The 24,473-nt window shown below is 33.0% G+C and overlaps 1 protein-coding gene across 1 annotated transcript; it reads right to left on the bottom strand.

Annotated features, from left to right (window-relative positions):
- Positions 1-2,165: 2,165 nt before the first annotated feature.
- Positions 2,166-11,982, bottom strand: LOC113783865 (ADP-ribosylation factor GTPase-activating protein AGD12-like). Its single transcript, XM_027330110.1, has 9 exons — positions 11,810-11,982; positions 11,337-11,427; positions 10,276-10,357; positions 8,246-8,321; positions 6,974-7,137; positions 6,538-6,673; positions 4,283-4,399; positions 3,748-3,843; positions 2,166-2,674 (listed from the first exon to the last, which is right to left on the bottom strand). Exons 2-9 carry the CDS (start codon positions 11,374-11,376, stop codon positions 2,393-2,395), a joined length of 993 nt encoding a protein of 330 aa, XP_027185911.1. The 5' UTR covers positions 11,377-11,427; positions 11,810-11,982; the 3' UTR covers positions 2,166-2,392.
- Between the last annotated feature and the right edge of the window lie 12,491 nt (positions 11,983-24,473).

Here is a 24,473-nt window from a genome sequence, read left to right as displayed (position 1 = left end):
ATTTTCACCATATGCAATGACAATCCTTTTGAGCCCTTTGGAGTGTTACAAAAGAAGTGGAAATTTTTGTCACATAGCGTGCGATTGAGCATAGAGGGAAAGGGATCAGTTGGACGGTACAAGGAGAAGGAGTATAAATAAGAAGTTTCACGTTCAAGACCTTCTACTTACACTTAAAAAAAGGGTGCAATTAAGCATACTAGCTTTCTTTATAAGCCCTGTTTTATGCTGTTGCATAAAATCATATAAAAAGAACAAGATGGACTTTGAGTCTTTTCTCACTTTCCTCTAGGTGTCCTTTGCCTCTAGTAAAGGCAAATATAGTAGAGGCAAATAAATTTTTGGATCTAATTTTTGATATGGGCCATAGTTAGACACAATGATTTTGAACTTTTGACATCATATTAATACATATATCAATTATCCAGATATTTATTGAGGGAAATTGTAGGAAAATTTGACTGGAGAGGAGCTCAATCCCTTCTTACCAGGACGAGTATCAGAAGATTGCTCTTCATCCTCTCTGGATTTTCCCTCAACTTTAATTACAGAAAAGCAGGATTTTTCCCTCCATATAGGTCTAGAAGCTTCTTATCCAATATCATAGTCCAGTATTTCCAGTCAAATTTGATCATGTTTAGAAGATTCAATGGTTATTTCTCATGGTAATTAGTGTCACATGTTTTGGCATTTTGTGATCTTTACGGCTAAACATGATATATAGACTGGAATCTCTAGTAATTGGAACAATTTGAAATGTACATTTATGACTTGTTTGAAGTTTTTTTTTTCTGAATGTTGTTTGACAAGGAATAATGACATTTTATTGTTGTAGGATTGATAAGAAATTTAAATTTATTTGCTTAACATTCTCCAAAAATTGAATTTAATATGTAATTATTTTCAAGTGTAAATCGGTAATACGAGTCAACTCATCACCTACCAATCAAATCAGTTTAATTGAATCAGTTATCTAAATCGATTCAAAGTTCATTGCATACTAAAATTCACTTATTAATGAGTGAGTTAAAATTCACTTATTAATAAGTGAGTTTGGACGGATCAAAGTTCATTGTAGGATTAGCTGTTTTTGGAAGTATTTTGTAAAATTTTACTGTAGCAGAGTTTTTATAGTATATTTTGGGATATTTTTAGAAAATATTTTGGGATATTTAAGAGTAGAAGAGTTTTTAAAATATATATTGGGATATTTTTTAGACATTAAAAAAAATTTAGATTACTTTTTAAAGTATCTTCTAGAGTACTTTTAAAAAATTTTAATAATATTTAAAAAACTAATTTTTGAAAAACTCTTGAATCCAGACATCACGCCTTCTATTGGTAAAAGCACACAACTCCTACACAGAAGAAAGTGGTCACCTTATACAAAATTTTGCTCAACTTAAAATATTTGACACTTTCATTAATGAACACTAAAATGGAAGCTTATCCTATTTGTACTCACCATGGAAATTTCTGCAACAAACAATCATCATGAGGCATGTCAAATTCCAGTACAATACCGGTCTGCAACTAATTTCTCAACAAGAATTCATGGGCAAAGAATGACAATAAGTCAAGGATGAAATATAACAAGAACAACCAGACTGAAAGTCACCACTCACATCTTTTGAAAAGTTCCAAGTGTGTACACTTATTTGTGGAACTGTGTACTCAAATGCAGGCTAAGATTTCACGTTTGTACAAGTATTTGTAGAACTAATTGTGTATTCAGTACACCATAAAATTCACTTATCTACAACTATTTGTCAAAATAATTATATTCTCCCATCTATCATATATGCCTGAATCCAGAGGCATCTCATAAACTAATAACATAGTATCCACATGCTATCTCATACAAACCAAAATAAGCCATCATGAAAAGCTAAAAATGTATGAATAAATCAGGAGAGAGTCATATATGCAATAGTAGGTATTAGCCCCATAATGTGAATGTAATCCATGTCATATCATCTGCAATATGCTTCAAGTAACTTGCCTGAACTAAGATTGTATTACAGTGCTTGTTTTCTCATGTATTTAGCAAGTTCTTGATGTCTCAATGGTTCCTACCATAAAATCCATGATAGCACACTTCAACATATTATCAGTACAGAAACACAATTTGAACACTTTATTATACTTGAAGACAAAGTGGAAAATTAACAGTTGAATTAGATGTTTTATTTGCCAGTATGAGCTCAAATTGAACATGCTGTCCTTGTTTGATCCGCTTATGAAAAGAACTTTCTAAAATATTTCCAGGATCAAAACTTAAAGTCAAGATACAACAAATACAAAGTGTTCATGGTGTATTTCTGAACAAAAAGTGATTCGTTACTGTATGTTCATTTTGGAATGCAAACAGGAGAGAATAAATTATGTACACCTATTGATCAAGCGGAATCCACTCTAGTTCTAGTTCTATTTCCCCAGATTCTACATTCTGCAGCTTGAGTGATACAGCTTGTTTCACCTTTCCGTCAATTATGTTTACAGTGCTATCTTCTATCAGAGCATTGTCATTTGATTTCAGCCATTTCCCAATCTGCATGTTTTGAAACATCCCAGCATCTCCAAATGCCATTGCAGAGGTTATCATTGGCTGGATATCAATTTCAGCTTCCCCCATTATGTCATCAGCAGAAAATGTATCATGATCATACACTTGCTGCAGTCACAAAGCAGAAAAAAAATGTAAGTAAAAAATAATGGAATGAACAAATGACAAGATAAAGCGAAAAACCCTTGCTGGAAGAATTAAGACACCAGAGACCAATTCCTTATCACAACTTTCCTATTTTTATTCGATTTAATGACCCTATTTAAACACAGTTTTTCGCTGCTCACTCATCCTTTAACACAACCACACTAATTTCATTATTTTTCACTTTTGACCTGGATAAACAATTGAAGTTATTCTTACCGCTTAAATGGAAATTATAAAAACTAACACTCAGATGTCATCAGCAAATGTAATAAGGCTTCTTTGCACAAGTTGTATGGGAAGTGTCATAAAGATAAAGCAACTAATGGCAGAAAAGTTTATTTACATACAAATGGCAGAGAAATTTATTTACACACTTAGAACATCAGCTTAAGAGCGGGAATACAAACTATTTTTAAAGAATAAGCACGTGGAAGTATAAAAATGTACATCATCTGCCTGTTCACATACATTCCACCTCATCGAACAATAATAACAATAGACATAATGGCGGCAAAACATGGGCAACAAGTATGGTCTAGTGGCCACATGGACTTTGAGAAGGAATTATAACTCCATTGTCAACAAATTCTGCCTGATATGCATCCCTTTCTATCAAACTCCAGAACAAATGTCCCACTTTCAGAATGAACTGAATTGGAAACAACTTCAATGTACATGTACAATGATTCATGAGTTTGAGAGAATAAGAGCATTGAAAAAACAATCATGTGACGCACGCATGACTAGTAACTTGAAGAACAATGACAGACAGCTTGAAGGAAATTAAGCCACCTTACTACAGACCTTTCCCAGAAATATAAGCAGCACAAAACAGCAAGAAACAAAAGTAAATAAAGTAATTTATGATATTTGAAAATATATATGGAGTTGAAAGAAGATTTATAGGAATTTTGTAAATAAAGTAAATTTATGATATTTGTATACCATTTGAAGCTGTACAGTAGAAAAAAGGTATAACAATGAGGGAGGGAGGGAGCGGGAGAGAGAGAGAGAGAGGCAAGCATAAGTATTACCATCTTTACAGCTCCATAATTTTGAGGAACAGAAAGCATGAGTTCCTCATTCCAAACTGGATTCAAGTTGCTCTTTACAACAGCTGTTTGAGCCTTCTATTAACCAAAAGACAAAATTGAAACGGTAAAAGAATACCCTTAAGATCTGAGGTGATAAGTGCATTATCAATCACAGAAAACATTGGGAGGAAAAGAAAAAAAGAAAAAAGCATTTAGCATCTGACTTTTTCAGAAATCGAACATACACTGTATTCTAAATGAAAATATAGTAAAGAACCATCGCTTTTATTTCCTTCCAAAAATATATGTATACAAGTAAGAAATTGGCACCATCATATTCATCAAGTAGCAAGGAATAAACAAGATTGTCTGATCCAGACAAGTTGCAACATTAAGTACAACACATTCTGTGATATCATAATGAAATGGGATAAACTACTGCATGATCATACATTGAATAGTCTGGAAACACTCACAAGCTTTAACATGATATTCTTCAGTCACAAAAATCCAAAAGGAACAGAGAGCAACCAACCTGTTGTCCAAGAGTCAGGACAACATATGGATCACTTGACAGCATATCTCGGATAGCTAAATTTGTGCCTTTGACTACCTTAATCTTCAACATCCCAATAAACTCCACCATACCTTCCTGTCACACACTCAATATCAGCTGCAGATTAGTGTCACACAAACCACCAAAAGGCAGACCACTTGAATCCTGTTCACAGGTTGACTATAAAGAGAACCATTAGATATTAACTTTCAACTGAACTAACATGTATTCTTTTTCATGGGGTGGAAATAGGGGAAAAAAAACACAAAAGGAAAGCATCCTTCTGAACCACTATGGACATGAAAGAGGAATGTTGTCACTCACAAATGCTACAACAAAGGCAGTGGTCACATAAACCATTAGATTGCAGTCAGCACTCTAATGGTTACTATTCTATATCCTGACAATCTCTAATAGTGATTAAAAGATTCCAAAATTTCAAAGTACTTACCTTAATCGAATTGCCACTTTTAATTTGGTAAATCTCTATAGCATTAGTAACTAGAAAGGGACCATGTAAAAGATTAAAGAATAATTATCTTGCACCTCGGATAATTTGAAGAATTTAAAACATAATTATCATATACTTCATCTGGATAATACTATACCCTGACATTTGCAACTAGCAATGGCACACCGATTGCATTTGTTTAAGAAACGAAGAAGAATGAGAAAGCCCTTAATAAGCTAAAATATTTGGACCAAGTTCCTGTTAGAGAAGTCAGATGTGTTTGATATGCTAGCTATAAACATTCATTATTTTGATCCAATTCATGAGAAAAAAAGTTAGAAATAGTATGGAATGGTTAATTTTTTCCATTCAGATCCAACGAATGTTAAAAAAATAAAATAAAATAAAATAAAAAGTACTAAATCCAAATTAAAAATTTGTGTGCACAACCTTTTGGTGTCTTTTTGTTCAATTCCAATGTTGTCATGTCCAACTTAACTGAGCTGGAAGAGAAATAGAACTATACTTGCAAACTTTCTCTATCCCTTTATCTCTCACACCTCTCCTGTTTCTGCACTCTCTCTCTCTCTCTCTCTCCCTCCCTCCCTCCCTCCCTCCCTTCATGCAGTACAAATTACAAGAAACAACACATCCAAGGATACAAGTATAACAAAAGAGGTAAACAAGAGATTGTAAACTTGGGAGAATGTCAATAGAACATAAACAAGGTTTCCAATGCATTTTGGTTAACCAATTTGTTTTCAGACAGTGCAAGTTTTAAGGACCAGAATTGCCAGTAGACTCATTATCCACTTACTTCAAAATGGCATCGTCGATACCTTGCCAAATATTAAACCGAAATTCCGAGACTGTAGACCAAAAATTCGCAAGATTGACAGAATATGATTTGCCCATAATACATTAATGAACTAAAATTAACTCCAAAGAGCTCATAATCTGCTCATAACTTTCACAAAATAAAATAAGAATTTAACCACAATTTATCATGTCATGATTTATTAATCCAAGAAATGTTACATTCTTATTTCATATTGTGTGAATGATCATCTTATGAAAATTGATAGGAAAGTGTTACTGTGCCTTGATTGCAATATCTAAAATAAAACGGCAAAGAAGATAATTCTGGAAACAAGAAGAATATTGAAAGTGTTCACAAACTAAAACCAATAAGAATGTGCTTTATGGTAGTCCTATGACAGCTTCTGAATCATCCACTTTCAATTAGAACAAATACGAGCTAAAAGGTTTGGCTGCCAAACGATCCATATCAAGTTGCAGAGTATACTTTTTATGTTAAGAACGTTATATTCATACATAAAGCTTCAACTACCATCATGCAATCTCGAGTGACTTTGATGTACAAATCGTTAACTTTCTTAATATTTTTCAGAAGCATTTAGAAGAACAACTGCAGTCATTTGTCATTTGCAACTTTTACGCATAAAAAACTATAGGTTCTTTCTAATCATATCAAAAATTTCAATTTTCCTTTGCAAATATTTAAGCAGAAACACCAATGTGAGAGGAACAGAAATTGTTTCTGATCCAAACCTTTAGATGGTAAATGCTATTCAAGGCACAATTACATTTAGGCAGGATGAAAGAAAGCTTTTTCATCAACAATAGTATGTCAAGAAGAAAGAGATCATCAAGTAAGTTGCACTTGCAGCATTACTAATACTTCATTAGCTTTAGAAATCCATTCTAGTTTAGATATTAGATGGACAAAAATCGACACATCGACCAAGTTAGGAAAACCTACTGAGGCATGTGATGAACTTGCACTTCTGAAGGTAGACATAATCTTTCTGGAAAGACTTGTTTGGAGAGAGCTCGACTTTGGAGCTGACAAGATACGCAAACTCGGTTTCAGAAATTCTTGACGTTCATACTTAGACCTACAAAATTGAGAGAAAAATGAAAATTAAAAAAAAAAATGAAGTGCCCAGCAGAAACGTTGCCTCCATGTGTCAACTGTTTTTATCTATTTGTAGATCTAATCAGAGTAATCTAGCTAAACAACTATAAAATAAATAAATAAATAAATAAAACATTTAAGAGCCAGACCAAGTTCATATCAGTTGAGAAACAAAAAGGGTTCTCCAGCTGGTATCACCAAAATATCTTGAATTAACATGAAAAAAGGCTTCAATAAATAGATAGTAAATACAAATTGATATCTTTAAATATTCCCTAACCTAATGAATTTTGAACGTGCATCATGGGTGGCATCTGGTCCAGGCTTTGAGATTCCTTCAGGAATATAAGCTTCATAGATAGAATTTGCAGAAGCATTTCCTCCAACCTCAATCATCGACTCAATTTCGTCATCAGACCATTCATCTAAGGTCACGGATAAAACCTGCATGTGATAGTCAGAGAGATTTAAAGCTTTGACAGACCAAAGATCTGTTAGTATTCCTGTTTGACAAGAGACTAAGCTATGAAAGAAAAAGACCCAAACCACTGTTTTCAACCTAAGGAAAAAATTCATCACACAAATGGCTTCTGAAGCTTTATTCAGAAGTTTTATTCAGCTCAAACTTTGTCCAAAGGAAGTTCATTATTTATTTGTTACTCTCAAGGGAGTTTTTTGGTCATAAAACAAACCATGTAAACCTCTATGTAATGTTTTATAAAATAGCTTGGACAAAAGTGATTTAAAGAGAATCAGGTAATTATTTTCTTGATTGATTATTGTTCCAGAAAAATTACATCTGTGGAAGTGACCAAATGAAGCTTTCCAGAGGCTGTTACTTAAACAGTGTATCTCCAACCAAAAAGAAAGAGGATCCTTTCTTGGCATCCATGAAAATTGATTTAAGTAAAATTGCAAAACCAAGTAGCAAGAGTGAAACTTAACCTACTCCTGAAGAAGAATCAGAACCTTTTTATGGTCTTCCTGCCATCTGTGATTACCATGTTTCGTAGCCCTTTTTACTTTTGACATGGCATTACGTCTAAATATTTCCATCAAAATCAGTGAGGAAGATTTACTAGGACCATTACTCTTGGAGCAATGGGAAAACCTTAGACAGTAAATTAATGACCAGAATATCACAAATTTTTCAAAATATAGGACTTTAGAACTGTACATCCAACTTGGTACCACTATGTAGCCAATCATGCTAGCAATTAAGATACTCGTTTTTGGGAAAAAAAAAAAAGGAGACTGAAAACAACCAATCTCAGAGCTGAAAACCTTCCCCTTTTAATTGATAAACAGATTCATTTGTCAAGCCTCTTTTAGCATTAACTAGTTGGATCATTGAATATATTATAACAAACAACAAAAAGTGACTTTTCTCCAAAAGACATTCACTCGATATCTCACGTTGTCTGGTTTCAGGAGGTGTTTGTTTTCGTGCACAACTGAACATTTTGGGATGTTTCTAGTGTATCACGGTTGAGCTTTTTATATATTATCTGTCTCCAGAGAGGAGGAAAAGAAATGTATCAAGAGCAATTACCTTTGAGATATGTGAACCAAGGCTCCTGTGAACACCACAGCACTTCAAGCATATGAAAACTCCAATATTGGCCGACCTGAAAAGTCATTATACAATCTGAATATCCGTGGAAAGGAGAACACAAACAAAACGGATAGGAAAATCTCTAAATAATTAGACTCATATAACCGAGAAAAAATTTAGCGTGCTCTGCTAGGTTACTTTTGTTACCAGATACCATTGGATTAATTTTGTCTGGAAAAAAACTGGTCAAGAAGAACCGGTAAAAGTTGGTCCATAGATTCGTCTTAATTGCTAGTTTTGACATAAAAGGTGTAAGCCAATCATAAAAGTGGGATGCTAAATTGGAGAGCCGAATAAGTTTATTCAGACTAGGTTACCCTGTCCAATCTATAATACTAGAAGTCTATAACCATTACGAATATGTTATTGGGGTTGCTGCCATGACATTCTCCAATTGGAGATGGATAGGGACCTCTATCCTAGGCACATGAATCACATGTGGCTTCAAACAAAAGTATACTGTTCTACAGTTGATATTAAGATCCTAAAACATTTAGCATTTAACACTCCGAGGTTCCATCTAAAACATAAGAACAACCTTGAAGCCATTCAGCTGAATGACATCCCCCTTCCTTGGGGGAAAAGCTAGATTTGTTAATCTGGTGTGGTCATACTAATACTGTTAGTCAAGTACCTACTTTTGAACTGGGAAGCAAAACTATGACATGCTTATGCCAAAATTCAGGCCACCTAGGAAAATTGATTTTCACCAGTCTAGTTGAGGATTTATGGCATTTCGAAGCAAACAAATTCGTGCCAAAATGAAATTATTTTGGAAACAAAAGAGAACACACATAAAACAAAGCCTCAACAGATTCCTTGTTCCCAGTAAAGGAGAATCTCTGAGATTAAGTATGATCATTACTTTGACCAAGGCCACATCCATTTGCAGCTAGGAGAAAAAACATCCAAAAATCATGAGGTTAACTTCAGCCAAAGATACTGTGGAGTAGAGAATTTAACACATATCTCTAGCTGGGAAAATAAAATGAAGACGACAATAGCGATAAAGAGAGGTAAAAAGATGCAGTGTACCAAGATTATTCCAGCAGAAGAAACTTCAAATTACATTTTTTCCCAAAGAAAAAAATGGCTGTATAATTACATACTAGTGGGAAATGCACACCCTATGTGTGTGCAAATTAAAAGAACAATTATAAGGAAAAACAATAAGCAATTATTAAAAGCTTTTATTAGGTTGTGTAGTGCGATTTTTTTTTTTTGGTGTGTTGTTAAACAAAAAAGGAAATAGAATTATTGGCAGTTAATTGGAGGTTTCTGCCAATTAGCATTTTAGTGGGAGGATAAATAAGGAAAAACAAAAAGTGACCAAAAAAGTTTACACCGCACTCCTTCCTCTCCCTTTACATATAAAACGATAATGGGTATGACACCATCATATCAGGCACCAGAAGTTCAAATTGCTGAATAGAAATTATAGGTTCTGGACAATGTGATCAAAGATCAATTCTTTCTCCCTATGTACTTAAACAAGATAAGCAACGAGACAGCAATCATGCTGACTTTTATTTTAGAGCCTCTGTTATCTTCAGTTCATGTGTAAGTACACAAGTTAAAATAACTTTGGTTTTGGGCAATGGGATCTAGGATTTTAGTCACAAGGCTGTAAGCATGTTGACTTTCATTTCAAAGACTATAGACAATCATTAACTGCACAGAAAAGCAATGGAGTTTTAGGAAAAATGAAGATGTCACTGCTCTCACAGGCAAACCTACTCTTTGTTGCGTGCAACTATAACTTCTTCACAGCATAGTAAGATAAAAGGATGAACATGAGCAAAAAAGATGAAAACAAATTAGAACACAAGCTAACGGGTAATATGTAAAATGAAATATATAAGGTGCAAATATCGGATAAACTTTATTACACCTAATATTTGCAAGCCGAAAAAATTAGTACTGTAGTAACTACCAGAAATTGAAGGTATCTAGCTGCAAAGACTTACGCCCATTTAGGGTCAGGAGCGGAACAATCTGCACAAACACGATTATCTCTTTGAAGCAAAAGGTCGTTTAATCTTCGTTTACCTGTCGAGTCAACAAAGATGAAATCACAAGCCTTGAGCCAAAAACTTGTCCCCAATAAGGCAAAACATGATCCAAAGTTATATAAATCCTGGCCGAGGAAGTAAAAATAAAAACTCTGCATGACCGGTATAGGTCAGGCCTTTACATTTGATCATCCAAGGGCTACTGTTAGCATGTCTAACTTCACGGTAGGATGGCTAGACTAGTATGACACAAAAATGGCTAAAAGTAGTGAAAGTTCTGCCCAAAGTGAATTATTATCAGATTCCGCTCTAGATCAAGGTAAAATTTCACTTTGAAACTTCCCAACATATCACACCTTACCCCCTTTGATCTTACTGAATCCAAAAGGATTTTAAGATCCAGGTTATATTCTGGAAAAAGTAAACAAAATTCAAGAACACAACATCAAAATTAAAAAATTGAAAGCAAGTAGCAACACCTAAATGTCGAATTGCAATAAAGCAACAATATAAGCAAAAGATCTTTAAATCTGATATGCAAGATTCAAATGTCAAATTTTGTGCACGGTAAAAAAAAATTGCAATTTCAGCTAATATGAGCTCATCGAGTCACTCCTCTATGGGCGAAACCAGAAGTAAAACAGAGGTCTCAAATTCCATATAGACGCACAAAAGAACTAATTAAAAGAATGAACTTTTAGCTTTGGTCCCTGAGTGTTTAGGACTTTTAGTTTCCGCCAATGCGTTTCAACACATTCACGTGAAAACTTTTTTTGAACTTTGCCATTTAAGGGGAACCGGCAGCTAAGCTATATAAACAGAACACCGGTGACTAATATGCATGAAGTTAGCTCTTACTTGTCCTCGATTAGCATAAACTATAAACTGAAGAGACTTAAAGTGTCACAATCAGAAGATAAGAAACTGAATGTACATAGCATCAAACATCAGGTGTAAAACTGCACTAATCCACATAACCACACTTGAATGAAACTTCAGAAAGAATTATATCATACCTGAAGTTGGTCTCCCAGGGGCTGATTGACGGTAGCTCATTGCTCTCTTAACAGGCCACTATCATGAACCAAGTTAGTCCTTGTCAACAACCTGGAAAATGTCTATCTCTTAGTACATAGGTAATAAACAATCCAATCTTTTTGAGAATTCATTTCTTGAATCAAAACCAGCAAATCCCAGATAAACTAAAGAAGAAACATTTTTCTAACTTACAATTATCATTGGACATGAACCCTTTTCAAATAATTGAAAGTTTGGACAAATGATTCCATCCAAATTACAAATTCAAAGTAAGACAAAAAAACAGCTAACAAATATCAATCAGAAGTTTATTGAATTCATGAATGGCCCTCCAAAGATCATTCACCAACATGAATGAAATGATGATGCACTGAAAATATCAAAACAATCGAATCTACAATAAAGAAAAAAAATGAAAGATCTGAAAAAGAAAAGTGTGAGAAAGTTTCACCTGGGATTGTCAGGATTTGCTCGCACACTTGGAATCACAGACTGTGTCCAGAGAGAGAGAGAGAGACAGAGAGAGAGATGGGAAAAGTCCACAGCAGCAAACAAGGAAAGGCAGTTTTATTTGGATTTGAAATTCAACCATAACAACTGTAATATTTTCTTGAGTTTGTTGGGAGTCGGGACGGCAGGGAAAGAATCTGCAAACAAATATATATATATTGGTTATTGCATCTTTCTTTTCTTTTTTCTTTTTTCTTATAGAAAAATTTTCTACTTCCACGTTGGATAACACATGGTCACTTATAACAAATTTAAAAAAATAAGAACAAATGAGAATTTTTAGTAAATTTATGTTTTATTAGGAAAATCTTTACATCACAATGTTTTGGTATGTTATCTTCTTGTGGAGAAATGGGCATAAAATGGATAAATTAGGAGGCATATTCAAGCATGTTCTTTCATAAATTCGTGAAGATTATTTGTTTCTACTTTTGTTTTCTTTTATCGTGTTTGGGTGATATAATTTATCTAGAGGCTCCTTTCTAATGGTTCCAATGTATTTTTCATTTATTCTTCTATTATATTTCCAATTTCATTGTTTATAAGCACAGGGTTGGGTTAGATAGTAATATGAGAAGAATCGTTAATAGAAAGTTTTTTTTAAGGAAGTTTTTTTAAGGCATCGTAATTCGTAAATTCAAGACCTTCCAATTAAAAAGAAAAAATAAAACTTCATTGTTTATTTCCTTCAAGAAGGAAACAAGTTGGAAAGAAGAATTTGAAATTGGAGGAAGTTAATGAGAATAGAATTCCACATAATAGAGAAGACAGAATATTTCCTAAGCACTAAAGTAGTTGAAACCTTAGGAAATGCTCCCTCAAAAAAAACTTAGAAAATAAATGTTGATTAATAATTCAATGGAGATACATGCCACAAAACTAATCATAGTTAAAAATATTATAATACATATATTATGAAATTAAATAATTACTATTATCTTTTGTTCTCCTATTGCTATTAAGGTTTATTATTTTCGCCCGTCATACCTTTCATTATTTCATTGAAAACGTAGGGATTTCCATGCTCTAAACAAATGTCATGAAAACCTCCACAAGAAAACAAGAACAATAAAATATCAAAGAGAGAAAATTTTGTAGAAGAAATGAATTAAGAACACCCACCCCACCCCCCCGTCCCTCAACAAAAAAAAAAACAAAAAACAAAAGTCTACCAGATGTAATCATGGGCAGAGGAGACAGAGAAGAGAAGCGTAAATAAACTGAGTCCCAAACCAATCGTCAAAAGCCGGCAACTTTTGACGATGACCCAGGAGCTTAACTACCCATCCCCTTGACCCCCCAGGCGATGTGGGATATTGGAAACCGAAGTTTGTAGCTATTTAGTTGTGGCCGTTTCTTGATCTATAATGTCCTGATAACGAGTTGAAAAGTACAGGAATTAAGTAGTTTTGACCATCTCCATAAATATAATATATAACTGGACTTGATCAATCAGCAATTATGGCAAGTGGCACTTTCTCTGGACTTCGGACAACTAACAAAAGTCCAACTCAGTGCACTGGTTAGTGTCATATTGTGTTTATAGTTCATTGCCCCGAAAGTAGAGTAAAGGGTACATACCCTATATATTTAGAAATTGTTGTAGGCCAAGGGTCTTGATTGGATTGCTATTTTTAGAAATTTTGGTAGAAAAATATACTATAGTAATTTAATGTATGTCAGATAAAAAAGTGATTAAAAATATGTTCACGAAAAATATAAAATTTTTCTGCTATACTAAATGAGAGATGTTAATGATACTCTACTTTTTATTAATCATATTCCCACTATCATATCTATCATATAGTTTTCATTTATTAAACAATATGATAAAATAAATGGTAGGAGTGCGACTAAAAAAAAGTGGAGTGCGATAAAAATTTACTAACAAAATTAGAGGAATAAGTTTTTTTTTAATCTTCCTTCCTCTTTTGTCTATGTTGGAATTAAATGCAAGTGTAATGCAAACGAGAAATGCAGGTACACCTGTCTAGATTCAAAGATATCATTCTCTGTAATTCGAAAATATAGGTAGGTACTTAGACTTGCAAAAAATTTTTACATTATGAATATTCTTTTTTTTTTGTTTAAAGGGTATCGTTATTTTTAGTACTTATTTTGTTTCTAAAATTTCTGTTAAGCAATTACAGTAAAACATCATAATTCTGAAACACTTTATAGTTAGACAATGAGAATATATTTAAGGGTAAATTTTTTTTAAAAAAAACCTCCTCTAATTAAGCGGATCTACTAAAAAATCCCCTATAGTTTTAAAACATACACTCTGGTATTTTTATGATTTGAACTAATTTGAAAAAGTAACAAAAATCATCTGAATTAACGGGTTTGAGGTACATGCACCATTTTTGTGACTATTTGTCCTAGAAACAAAAAGATTTTCAACTGATATACCTATTATACCCTTAAGGGGTAAAATGCAAAAATATCCATGTGGTTAAGCGAAACTATAGAAAAGCCCCTATAGTTTCAAAACATACACTCTGATACCTTGTGGTTTAAACTAATTTGAAATTGTGATGGTTACACCTTTATTTGTCCCCCCTAAAATATTTAAAATTTTTATTCTTCTCAACTTGGCCCCTCAATATTTTTGAAATTCTCTTTTTTATCTATATTGTCCCCACTAAAATTTTTAGTGTGTCTTTCTTATTTACATTGGCTACCTTTAATAAATTAAGAATTCTTAATTCTTAAGCTTCACAAAAGTGTTAGATCTAATTAAGGTTAATTATTGATATAAATCCAAAAAAAAACTCTTTTGATGTTACTAAACTACCACTGTATAATAGCATAAATTAGATGTCAAAGACTAATTGACTTAAAAGAAAGTATGTTTAACATAAGCACTTTTTTATTGTAAATTTACTATGATTATATTTGATATGATGCCGAAAATTGACCTTCCTAACCCTAAGGTCCTGGTTCCGCCACTGAGGAAGAGGAGCAAGTTGCTGATGGAAAAGAGGATGACAGCAAAAAATGAAGAGTGATGGTGGCAACTAGTAACCATAGGAGGCTTTTTTTTGGAAAATTGACTTAATTATGGGGTTTTTGCGTAGGTTTGCTTAACCAAGATAGTTGTTAGAAGGATTTTTTGCTTATATATATATATATATATATATATATATATATCTTAGGATAATTGTGTCATTTCATCCGCTCCCGTTACTTTTGAAGATTTCCGTCACTATTTCTTATTAGTTCAAACCATAAGGACCTAAAATGTATGATTTAAAACTATAGGGGACTTTTTTTATAGGTTAGCTTAACCACAAGGGTCTTTTCTGTATTTCACCCTATATCTAAAAAGCTCGTCTAAGTTGTCAAATAATATATCATCAGCATAAATGTTGGAATTAGTGGTGGAAAGCATTTAACTTTATTTACTTTGAGATGCATTAATTGTTATTTAACAAACAAATAAATGCATTGAAAAAGTCATTGATCATTTTCACTCAAAATGGAATGGCACAAGAGCAAACTAGAAACAACATTTGATAGTGGATGATGTTTCATCATTCACATTCGCATTTTTCCAAGGCAAAACATAGTGGAAACAGAAGAATATAGACTCATTAGTCATAAAATCATAATGGCACACAAATGTGTAGGCCTTAGTAAGAATATAGGTTTTTTTTTAAAAAAAATAAATTCTACTATACTAATTTGCAAATATGCCCCCAATGACCAAAGGCAATATTTTTGTTTTAGATACTAGATTTTGGAAAAATTTTATTCCTAGTAATTTGTAGAATGTCAATATATGTATGTATGAATATGTGTGTGCGTGTGCTCTTATAAGTAACTTGATTATAATTTTAAACAAACAAATAATATTACATAATTCATTACACTAATATGACTACAAGTTGTCCAACAAAAAAAAAATTAATGGATTATCTCTAAAGTAAAGTTTCCTTGTTGGAAGAGTTGTCCACCTTTTTTCTTATCCTATGAGGAAAAAGACGAAAAGTGGGATTTAAAAAGCAAAGCGAGAGAAGGGGGATTAGAACCCTTAATGTCCACTTTCTTAAAAATGTATAGGTTTAATTATTTTAACAATTCAATGCAAGTATTTTGTGATAAATATTTTTCCAAACGGTTAAATTAAGAAAAGAATTTAAATATAGAATATCATTCCTGTTATCTGAGATTGTCTATGGCTGTTTACGTAATTTAAGTTAATGGAATAAATGGTAGTGAAATGCTTAAAGGTTTCTATCAAATAATTGATTTGTCTCTATCAAATAATAGCACGTGAGTAAAGTACTTTAGGTTAGGATGCCTGAAGTGGTGTTCTGATTATTATCGAATAAGGATCATAGCAAGAAGTCTTGGGGTAACATGATCTAACAAGCAACAATAAAATAGGAAAATAAATTCTAAGAAATACATGGATATTCAAAGATACTCCAGCGATTACCTAATATTTGATCTTTGATATTGAAATTCCGCAATTTACGAGCTTACAATTTGTGCAGTCTTTTACCCACTAAAAAAAAATTCGCAAATTATATTCATTTTTTTTTCATATTCTCTGGCTTTGTATTTCACCAGAGGTCCCCCCATTCAATATAAATTAAGTTTGGTTTTGGGTATTTTTCCTTATTTTTCGTTGTTTTGCTAATTAGAATATGATTAATCTTTTATATACTGACAGTATATACATCATTGCCATTGGATATATGACAATTCATCTAAATTTAAAATTACAATCCAAATTTTGCTCATGTGCCATACATCCAACCGTAATAGTGTATGTACTGTCAGTGTATGTAAGATTTATTCATTAGAATATTGAAAACTAGTTGCAATATAAGAAATTTCAGTAACATCTAGTTTGATTTACTTATCAAGCAATTCTTTTTTTTTTTTTTGAATGAGTAGGCATTTTATTTTTGGATACTTAATACTGCGAAGGCTTCCTGTTCTAACTCATCAGAAGTAGGGATGGCAATGGGGGCGGGCACCCGCGGGGGTACAAATGGAGCGGGGCGGGGGCAAAATATTTACCCCCACCTTAAAACGGGGCGGGGGATGGGGCAACATACACCCGCCCCATCCCCCGCCCCGTCCCCCGTATAAAATATATATATATAAATATACAAAAGTAACAAAACCCCTAACTGTTCAAGGTATTTTTGGTTAGTGTTTGGGAATTCTTCCTTTCTCCTGTTAGTTCTCAAAAATGCTTGGACATACGAGGAGAGTTTTGCTTTTCGTATAGGCTTGCTTCTGATTTTTTTTTGCTTCATGTACTAGGCTTTTGTGTGCATAAATTTCTGAGTTGTTCAATCCTTTTAGATAGCCATGGATATAACTTATTATGATGGGGGTCATCTTTAGCTAATTAGTTCAGGAGACCTGTGAATGCTATTACTTAATGGGAAAAGCTCTATATTATTGTAAATTTATGTTGTAGTTTTGGATATGAATCTTTGGCATCTTATGTACTAATACTCGTTTTACGGTAATTAAATGGTTAAAAATTTTAGTATTATAAAAAAAAGATAGCCATGGATATATGTATAATGCTGAAATAACTCCAAATGATATATTTCGGTCAGGAGATGGGCTGGTAACTGAAAAGTCAGATATACATAGAGGGGCAATCAAGTGCAACTTAATAAAAAATTCAGTGAATTATTGTAAATGAACATTTTATGATAAGTTAATTTCTTTTCTCGTGGGGAACCGCGGGGGAAATGGGGCAGGGGCGGGGCGGGGGACGGGGGGCAAGGGACGGGGGATGGGGCGGGAGACGGGGGGAGTTATTTGACAATGGGGCGGGGGATGGGGGAAGGAACCCCCGCCCCATTGCCATCCCTAATCAGAAGTCTACATGATGTAATAACTTGTGTACTAATGCCTTTTTGCATATTACATACAAAATCACGTAGACAGGATAAAAATGATAACCAAAACAAATAAGCGCCAAGACTATATGATGCGGTAATGGAAGCGTGAAAAGCAAAGGCAATACAGACAAGGAATATTTTTTTTTTTTGTTAGAAAAGATCATTTCATTCAAATAAATCTGTATTAATGGCAGAAAATACATTAAACAAGCATGACATATATACATATAGATCTGAAATCAATAGATATAACATATCTAAGAAAATAATATAAATAAAGATAACGTTGATGCTCCTATATATCTTCCATCCGAATGAATCACTATAACTCAATATATCAGTGTATGATACAGACAAGGAATTCTTGAAGCTGGGAATCTTCATTCTGTATCACTCTAGCTTCATAATTTAGGTATCTAAAATTATTTATTTTTTTAAACACGAATGCCCTTTGTAATTTGAATGTCTCACTAAATTTTTGCATATGTTGGATGCTGTTAGTGATTTGGAAAAAAAAAAAAGAAGAAGAAACAGGTAATAGGTGAATGAAGTAATGATACAGGAAATAGGTAGTCAAAACAACATGGGATCAACTTTCAAGGTTTTCCAATTGGTATTGACAGTTGGGAAATCAAAAGGTGAATGAAATACAACTTATACTTTTAAGTGTTGACCATAAAATATCGTTTTCTTTACTGCTTAAAATGGTAAGTGGTTTTGGTGCTCAATCTCACGATTACTACTCCATTGAGTTTCAAATAAAATAAAGGGATCATAGTCCAACTGTACGTTAGTCTCTAGATTCTATCAACACATTTTCAAGACAAGGAACCATTAATTCCTGGCTTATCTATTATGCCCTGTACACTTAATTATTGCATGCATATTAGGATACACATTGAATGTGTTTGGACAAACAAGATTTGAAGTAAAATAATTTACTTCACAAATTTCAATTACCTTTTTATCTTTCCAATCATTTTTTTATCTCACATATATCACATCACAAAAAGTGTTACAGTAATTATCTCAAATAAATCATCCAAATAAACTCTGTTTCGAGATAGACTCAAAGAGAAGTATATAGTAGAGAGGAAGGAGAACGTCTTATGTTTGAAATTTAGCGTGGCTACATGTCATTTGAGTATATCAATTAACTTTTGCTTGTTTTGGGGATTGGTTTCGTTGTACATAAGACATTATTAGCAAGACTTCCGTAGAACCCAAAAAATTCATCAAATATTATAGGAGATATATTTTATAAAATTAATGTATACGGGGAGGTAATTTACACATATACGAGTATGTGTAGGAGGAGAGAAATAAATATCAATAATAATATATTAATCACATACTATAATAACAAGACTCTCAAATCATTCACTCTTCTCAACTGATATAATAATAAAGCACCCTATTTGTAGACTATATGACTTGATAAACAAGTCTTACAACCATAAAAAATTTCATAATAAATTACAAATTCCTAAATAATAAAACTACTATAACTTGACTCTAATATAATTAGTAAAACCTTAACTTGACTAAAATACTAGTAAATAATAATATAAAAATTTCTATTTTTGAGTCTTGATTTAATATGCCAACAACTTCATTTATCATTATTTTTAAAATATTCATGAGAAGATGAAATTACATGCAATGCCTGAATCTAAGGCGAAGAAGACTTTAATATTCTGCCCTTAACCACTGGATCGATCTCAGTGGTTAACACACATGTAGTGATGGAGTTAGGATTTTTTTTTTAGGAGGCCAAAATTTTTCCTAACAAAATTATCTTAATATGTTATGTTCAAAGTAATTTCCATCTATTCAAATATATGACATCTAACAACATCAAATATTAACTTTAATTATAAAGGTATGTCTATTTCATAAATATGCAGCACAGTCATAACGAAAATTAAAATAAGAAATAACCTTTGATTAAATATCTTATAATATTGCAAACCACCCAAGTTGCACATTATGAGAAGATGCTCCAATATGTCACTTGTGCAAATATATGTGTGTGTGTGTGTGTCTATATATATATAACACTATGCAATACAAATATAACTATTTTCAATTAAAAAAAGATAAAAGTTATATTAAAATACCGTGAAATTTCAACCTCTTTTCTTGAAACTAAATTGAACTTTACATTCTTTCACAGAACTAAATTCATCTATGATTGAATCAGTGCTAAATTTTTCACCAACTTCCTTTTCTATATACATAGTTAGGCAACCATTCAAGAAATTATATTTCAACTTGTTTCGAAACTTTGTCTTGATTATTTTCATAATTAAAAATGTCCATTCTGTAGTTGCAGTTGATATAGGACAAGGAAGAACAATGCTAATCAATTTGTTGACAAGAGAATAGATCACTCATTTTCTTATATTCACCAAGTCTTGGAATAATTATTTGTGTAGGTGTATATGGGTCAATAAGAGAATAGATCACTGATTTTAAATCTTTTATCAATTGGGTTAAGTTGTATATTTGTATACGGGCCACTAAAGTAATTATTTTTGTTTTAATCCATTGATAATTATGAACTGAGTCTTTTTATTATAATATATTAAATTAGATCAATTTACTATGGATCATCAAATTATATGTTTAAATTTTTGTAAGTTAAATAATTAGCACAATAAAAAATTAATAACTATTCTTGCAAAAAAAATTAATTCAGAGGTTGCTAATTCATATATATATATATATATATATATATAAACTCTTATAATATAAATTAAAAATGTAAAAAATGTGGGGGACAAAATTTGTTTTACACATATATTTACACCCTATGAATTAAAATTTTCAAAATTGGGGGGGCCATGGTCCCCTTCAGCCCTCCTTTGCTCAGCCATTGCACACATGTAATTAATTAACAAAGAAACAAAATATACACGTATATTATATATATATATATATATATATATATATTTATCTCAAACACAGAGCTTGCTGGTTTTATTTATTTATTTATGACGCATTTTTGTTGGCACAAATGCACCTTCTTACATGCAATACAGTATTTGGAAGATGTGTATTAGCAGTACGTCGACTGTCTAAAACATCCAACCCATACTTCACCACACAGAGACACCAGAAAATCAAAGTACTCAGTACTATGTAGGATACAATAATCATCCTCCACTCGAAGAGTAGGGCTTCTTGATTAATGCCTATACCAGACGAGTTTCTTGTAACCAAACATGGCATCACGGATCACTGCTTTGTCCCAATATGTGCCCTTGGTGTCTTGAGTTGCAATAATGAGTGCACACAAAGTGCCGGCAACAACGTTCCATGAGACCCCGCCTACCACTTCGATGAACACTAGCTTGGTCCCAGTATCCTCGTTGTGCTTTTGCACTGCAAATTTTGCGATCCTTATCACTTGAGCGCTTGTTGTGTCCACTGGTTTTGGCTTAGGAATAAGACCTAAACCAATGAATTTGGCGTTCTGTGAACCGTACATATATGAATTCCCAAAATTAGTCAGGATCCTTTCAAGAAACAGCCAGAATCTCAGATTCAACAAACTAATAAGAAACTGTGCTTTATTGGATAGAAGATTATTTGAAAAAATTAAATGCTAGTACATATATAATAATACTTGTGAACAATGTTTTCAAAAGGCAAGACGTTGGGTGGGGCATTTTCTGTCCATCCAAACGGGGCGAAAGCCTCGAGAAGTGGGACGTAAATCTCACAAATTTTGATTTTTTAAGTATATAAAAATAAAATATGTAATAATACTATAAAATTACAGTATCATACATATACGTGTGTATATATCTTACTAATGACTATAAAAATTGATAAAATTAAGAAAATTATCAAAATATTATTATTGTCTAACAAGTGAAATCACAACATAACTCTAACTTACACATTAGCCCTCTAGAATCATGTTAATAAAAAATAGTTATATTTTGGGATAAAAAAAAAAAAGAAAAAGCATATAGGAAACAAAGTCATGGATGCTATATATTATTTTGTATTTTTTTCAAACTATTTCCAAAGAGAAAATAAATGGAATTATTCTTCAAAATTATTAAACAATAATAAAGACAGAAAACAAAGATAAGATAGGAAGATAAAATAGTAAAACCAAAGTTTAAAATTATAAAAACACCCCGAACGCTCCAAATGCCTCAGCGTTTATTCAATAGTGGGGCGAATGCCCAACAATACTTACACCCCGGGGCATTCAGAGCTCGTATCGAAACTCGATGGTCGTGAATAAGCTGAAAGGAATTAATTTGGTGCAACTTTATAGCGATATTGTTGCGGGAACCATTCAAGCTACATGCGTAAACTAGTCAAAACGCAAAAGAAAGAAAAATGGATCTTCCAGGATATGATCATTATTCACCTGTCCATCACCAACAGCAGTGGCTCAGAAGTCCTCATCGTACATGTCCATGTTGTTGGATCCCTCATTCCCTCCATTGCCTTCCATCCATATCCCATCATCTCCAGCTATCTTCAGTATAGCTTCCACCTCGGCCTGCTGGAATCCCTTTGCAGCCACTGATTTCCATCAAGGAACAAAAACCCATTCTGATTTCAAGAGACAGATATAATTATCCCTTGCTATTGTAAAACAAAGCATTCGTAATATAAGTGTGTAGACATGCATGCAGAAAATATATAAAACTGCTGCATGAACTTTTAGAGGCAGAAGATTACTATTGGCTGCTTCTTCAGTTATGTTGAAGTTGGAGTTGGCCGCGACTGCCGTCATTTTTTCCTTGGGGAGCTAGCTAGGCGGTTAGGAACTAGGTTATTGTAATTCGTTTTTGATTGTTGGAGCTAAGTTTTGTGCACGAAAAAAACAAAAACCTAGACTACTTAGTATTTAGAGGCAATCTGTTTACACCTATATATATGCCCTTTATGCCCCGCTGGGGAGGGAAAATGGGAACCTACTGGTTGATATCTATTTCATAAAAAAGTCATCGTTCATTTGGACAAACCGTCAAGAACTTTGTTAATATAAATGTGTATATTATATATAATAATCTGCATAGCTTAAAGTATGTATTATAAAAAAAATATGTATCATAAAATTTATAATTTATATTTAATTATTTAATAAAATATATAATATTAAACACATAATTGAGTATTGATATTGAGTTGTGTTAAGCCCAAACCAGGCTCGAAATCCCACTATATTTATGAGCCGATTATGGTTTGATAGTGTTAGCCTGGAACTCCAAACCCAAAATTTCTACTTTTTGTTGTCGAATTTGGACTTATCAAAATCCCATTGACACCTCTAGTTGTGGGTTTGACAAAAAGGGGTATTTTAATTTATAAATAAGTGATCCAATCTAATTCAGAACCAACCAAATAGGATTAGTTATTTGAGGATGACTCGATCCAAAATGAATTGTTCGAGAATGTGTACCCCGTTTCATCCTGTCCGTGATATCTACAAATTGGGTCTGCATATTAATTTATCTAATCCAATATTTTTTTCCCCCACCTATAGTGCACATGCTCACATTTGTGTACTTGCTTCTTGGATGTAGACAATTTCTTATACAATTATAATTATGTGATAAAAGATAACATTTGTGGCCCTACTAGGACTAGGCACCCCACCCTCGAGATGAACCCTATATGTACATAAACATATACTTAGAGTACAAAATTTACTATATCATTAGCCCCACTAAAAAAAATTTAGAGCTGATATTTTGAAGGTAAAACATTAATTTCGATCAAACTTTGCTAGCTGCCCCCACGTGAATGGTTCAGCAGTAGCGCCTCTCACCGGTGACCCTTAAGGTCTCAAGTTCGAGTCTCCGCTCCGCTGGGTTCCTCCGCGCATTTATCGCGTTCGGGTCGGGTTGGGGCGTCCGACCCGGGCCGCAGGGGATTAGTCGGGCCCTGTAAGGATTGACCCGGACACCCCTGCGTCGACAAAAAAAAAAAAAGAAAAAAGATCAAACTTTGCTAGCTAGTACATGCCTTGCATAGAGTTTTACAAGACATGGACACAACGTGACATCAGTCAGTATACGTCTCAATCTCTTGCTCGTATTACTTGAATGATGAAAGCAATGCCAATGTGGAATTTCATTTTGTTTCCAAAAGCTCTCGGACCTCAAAGGGTAATAGTTTAGACATTTTATTGTGTCTGTGGTCTCAAGAGCACAATGTTTGTGACGCTTTCAGAATTCTTTGTTATCGTTTGCGTCTTGAGTTCCTCACCTGTATTAGGGCACGTTTGGGGGTGCGGTGGCTTGCAAGAAACACTTCAGCTAGGAGAGTTTTTTTCATCAAAATACTTATTAAGTGCTTAATCATATTGTTTGGATACATATATACTTGCATAACTACTTTTGCTATTTGATAATATGTAATTTTGAAATTCTAAAACATTGTTATCTCTTCTTTTAGCTCAAAATTTACAATAAAATTATTAAAATTAATGTTTTCATTTTTTAAAATATAAAAGTTGCTCTAAAAGGATCAATTTTGAGTTTATGCCAATAGTATTTTAATGAACAAATGCTTTACTCCTAAATTCTAAAAGTGATACTCACCAAACATGTTAAAAGTATTTTTTTTTTCTTTCAAAAACACTTTTTCAGCAAAAATATCGCAACCCCAAATGGAGCCCTAATATGATAGTGCAAGATGAGACTGCAACAATGCGTGAACCTTATCCTCTCTAGTGAATCAAATTTTCCT

The sequence above is a fragment of the Coffea eugenioides genome, chromosome 9 (assembly GCF_003713205.1).
Source record: "Coffea eugenioides isolate CCC68of chromosome 9, Ceug_1.0, whole genome shotgun sequence".
Classification (NCBI taxonomy): domain Eukaryota; kingdom Viridiplantae; phylum Streptophyta; class Magnoliopsida; order Gentianales; family Rubiaceae; genus Coffea; species Coffea eugenioides.
This window is presented reverse-complemented; position numbering and strand designations above follow the sequence as displayed.

Bases quoted from the DNA above. Each gene is read 5' to 3' on its own strand.
- LOC113783865 (XM_027330110.1), bottom strand. From the start codon at position 11,376: ATGAGCTACCGTCAATCAGCCCCTGGGAGACCAACTTCAG. The intron at 10,358-11,336 runs GTATGATATAAT...TTGACTCGACAG, and splicing joins CCCTGGGAGACCAACTTCAG to GTAAACGAAGATTAAACGAC. The intron at 8,322-10,275 runs GTAAGTCTTTGC...ATGACTTTTCAG, and splicing joins GCTCCTGACCCTAAATGGGC to GTCGGCCAATATTGGAGTTT.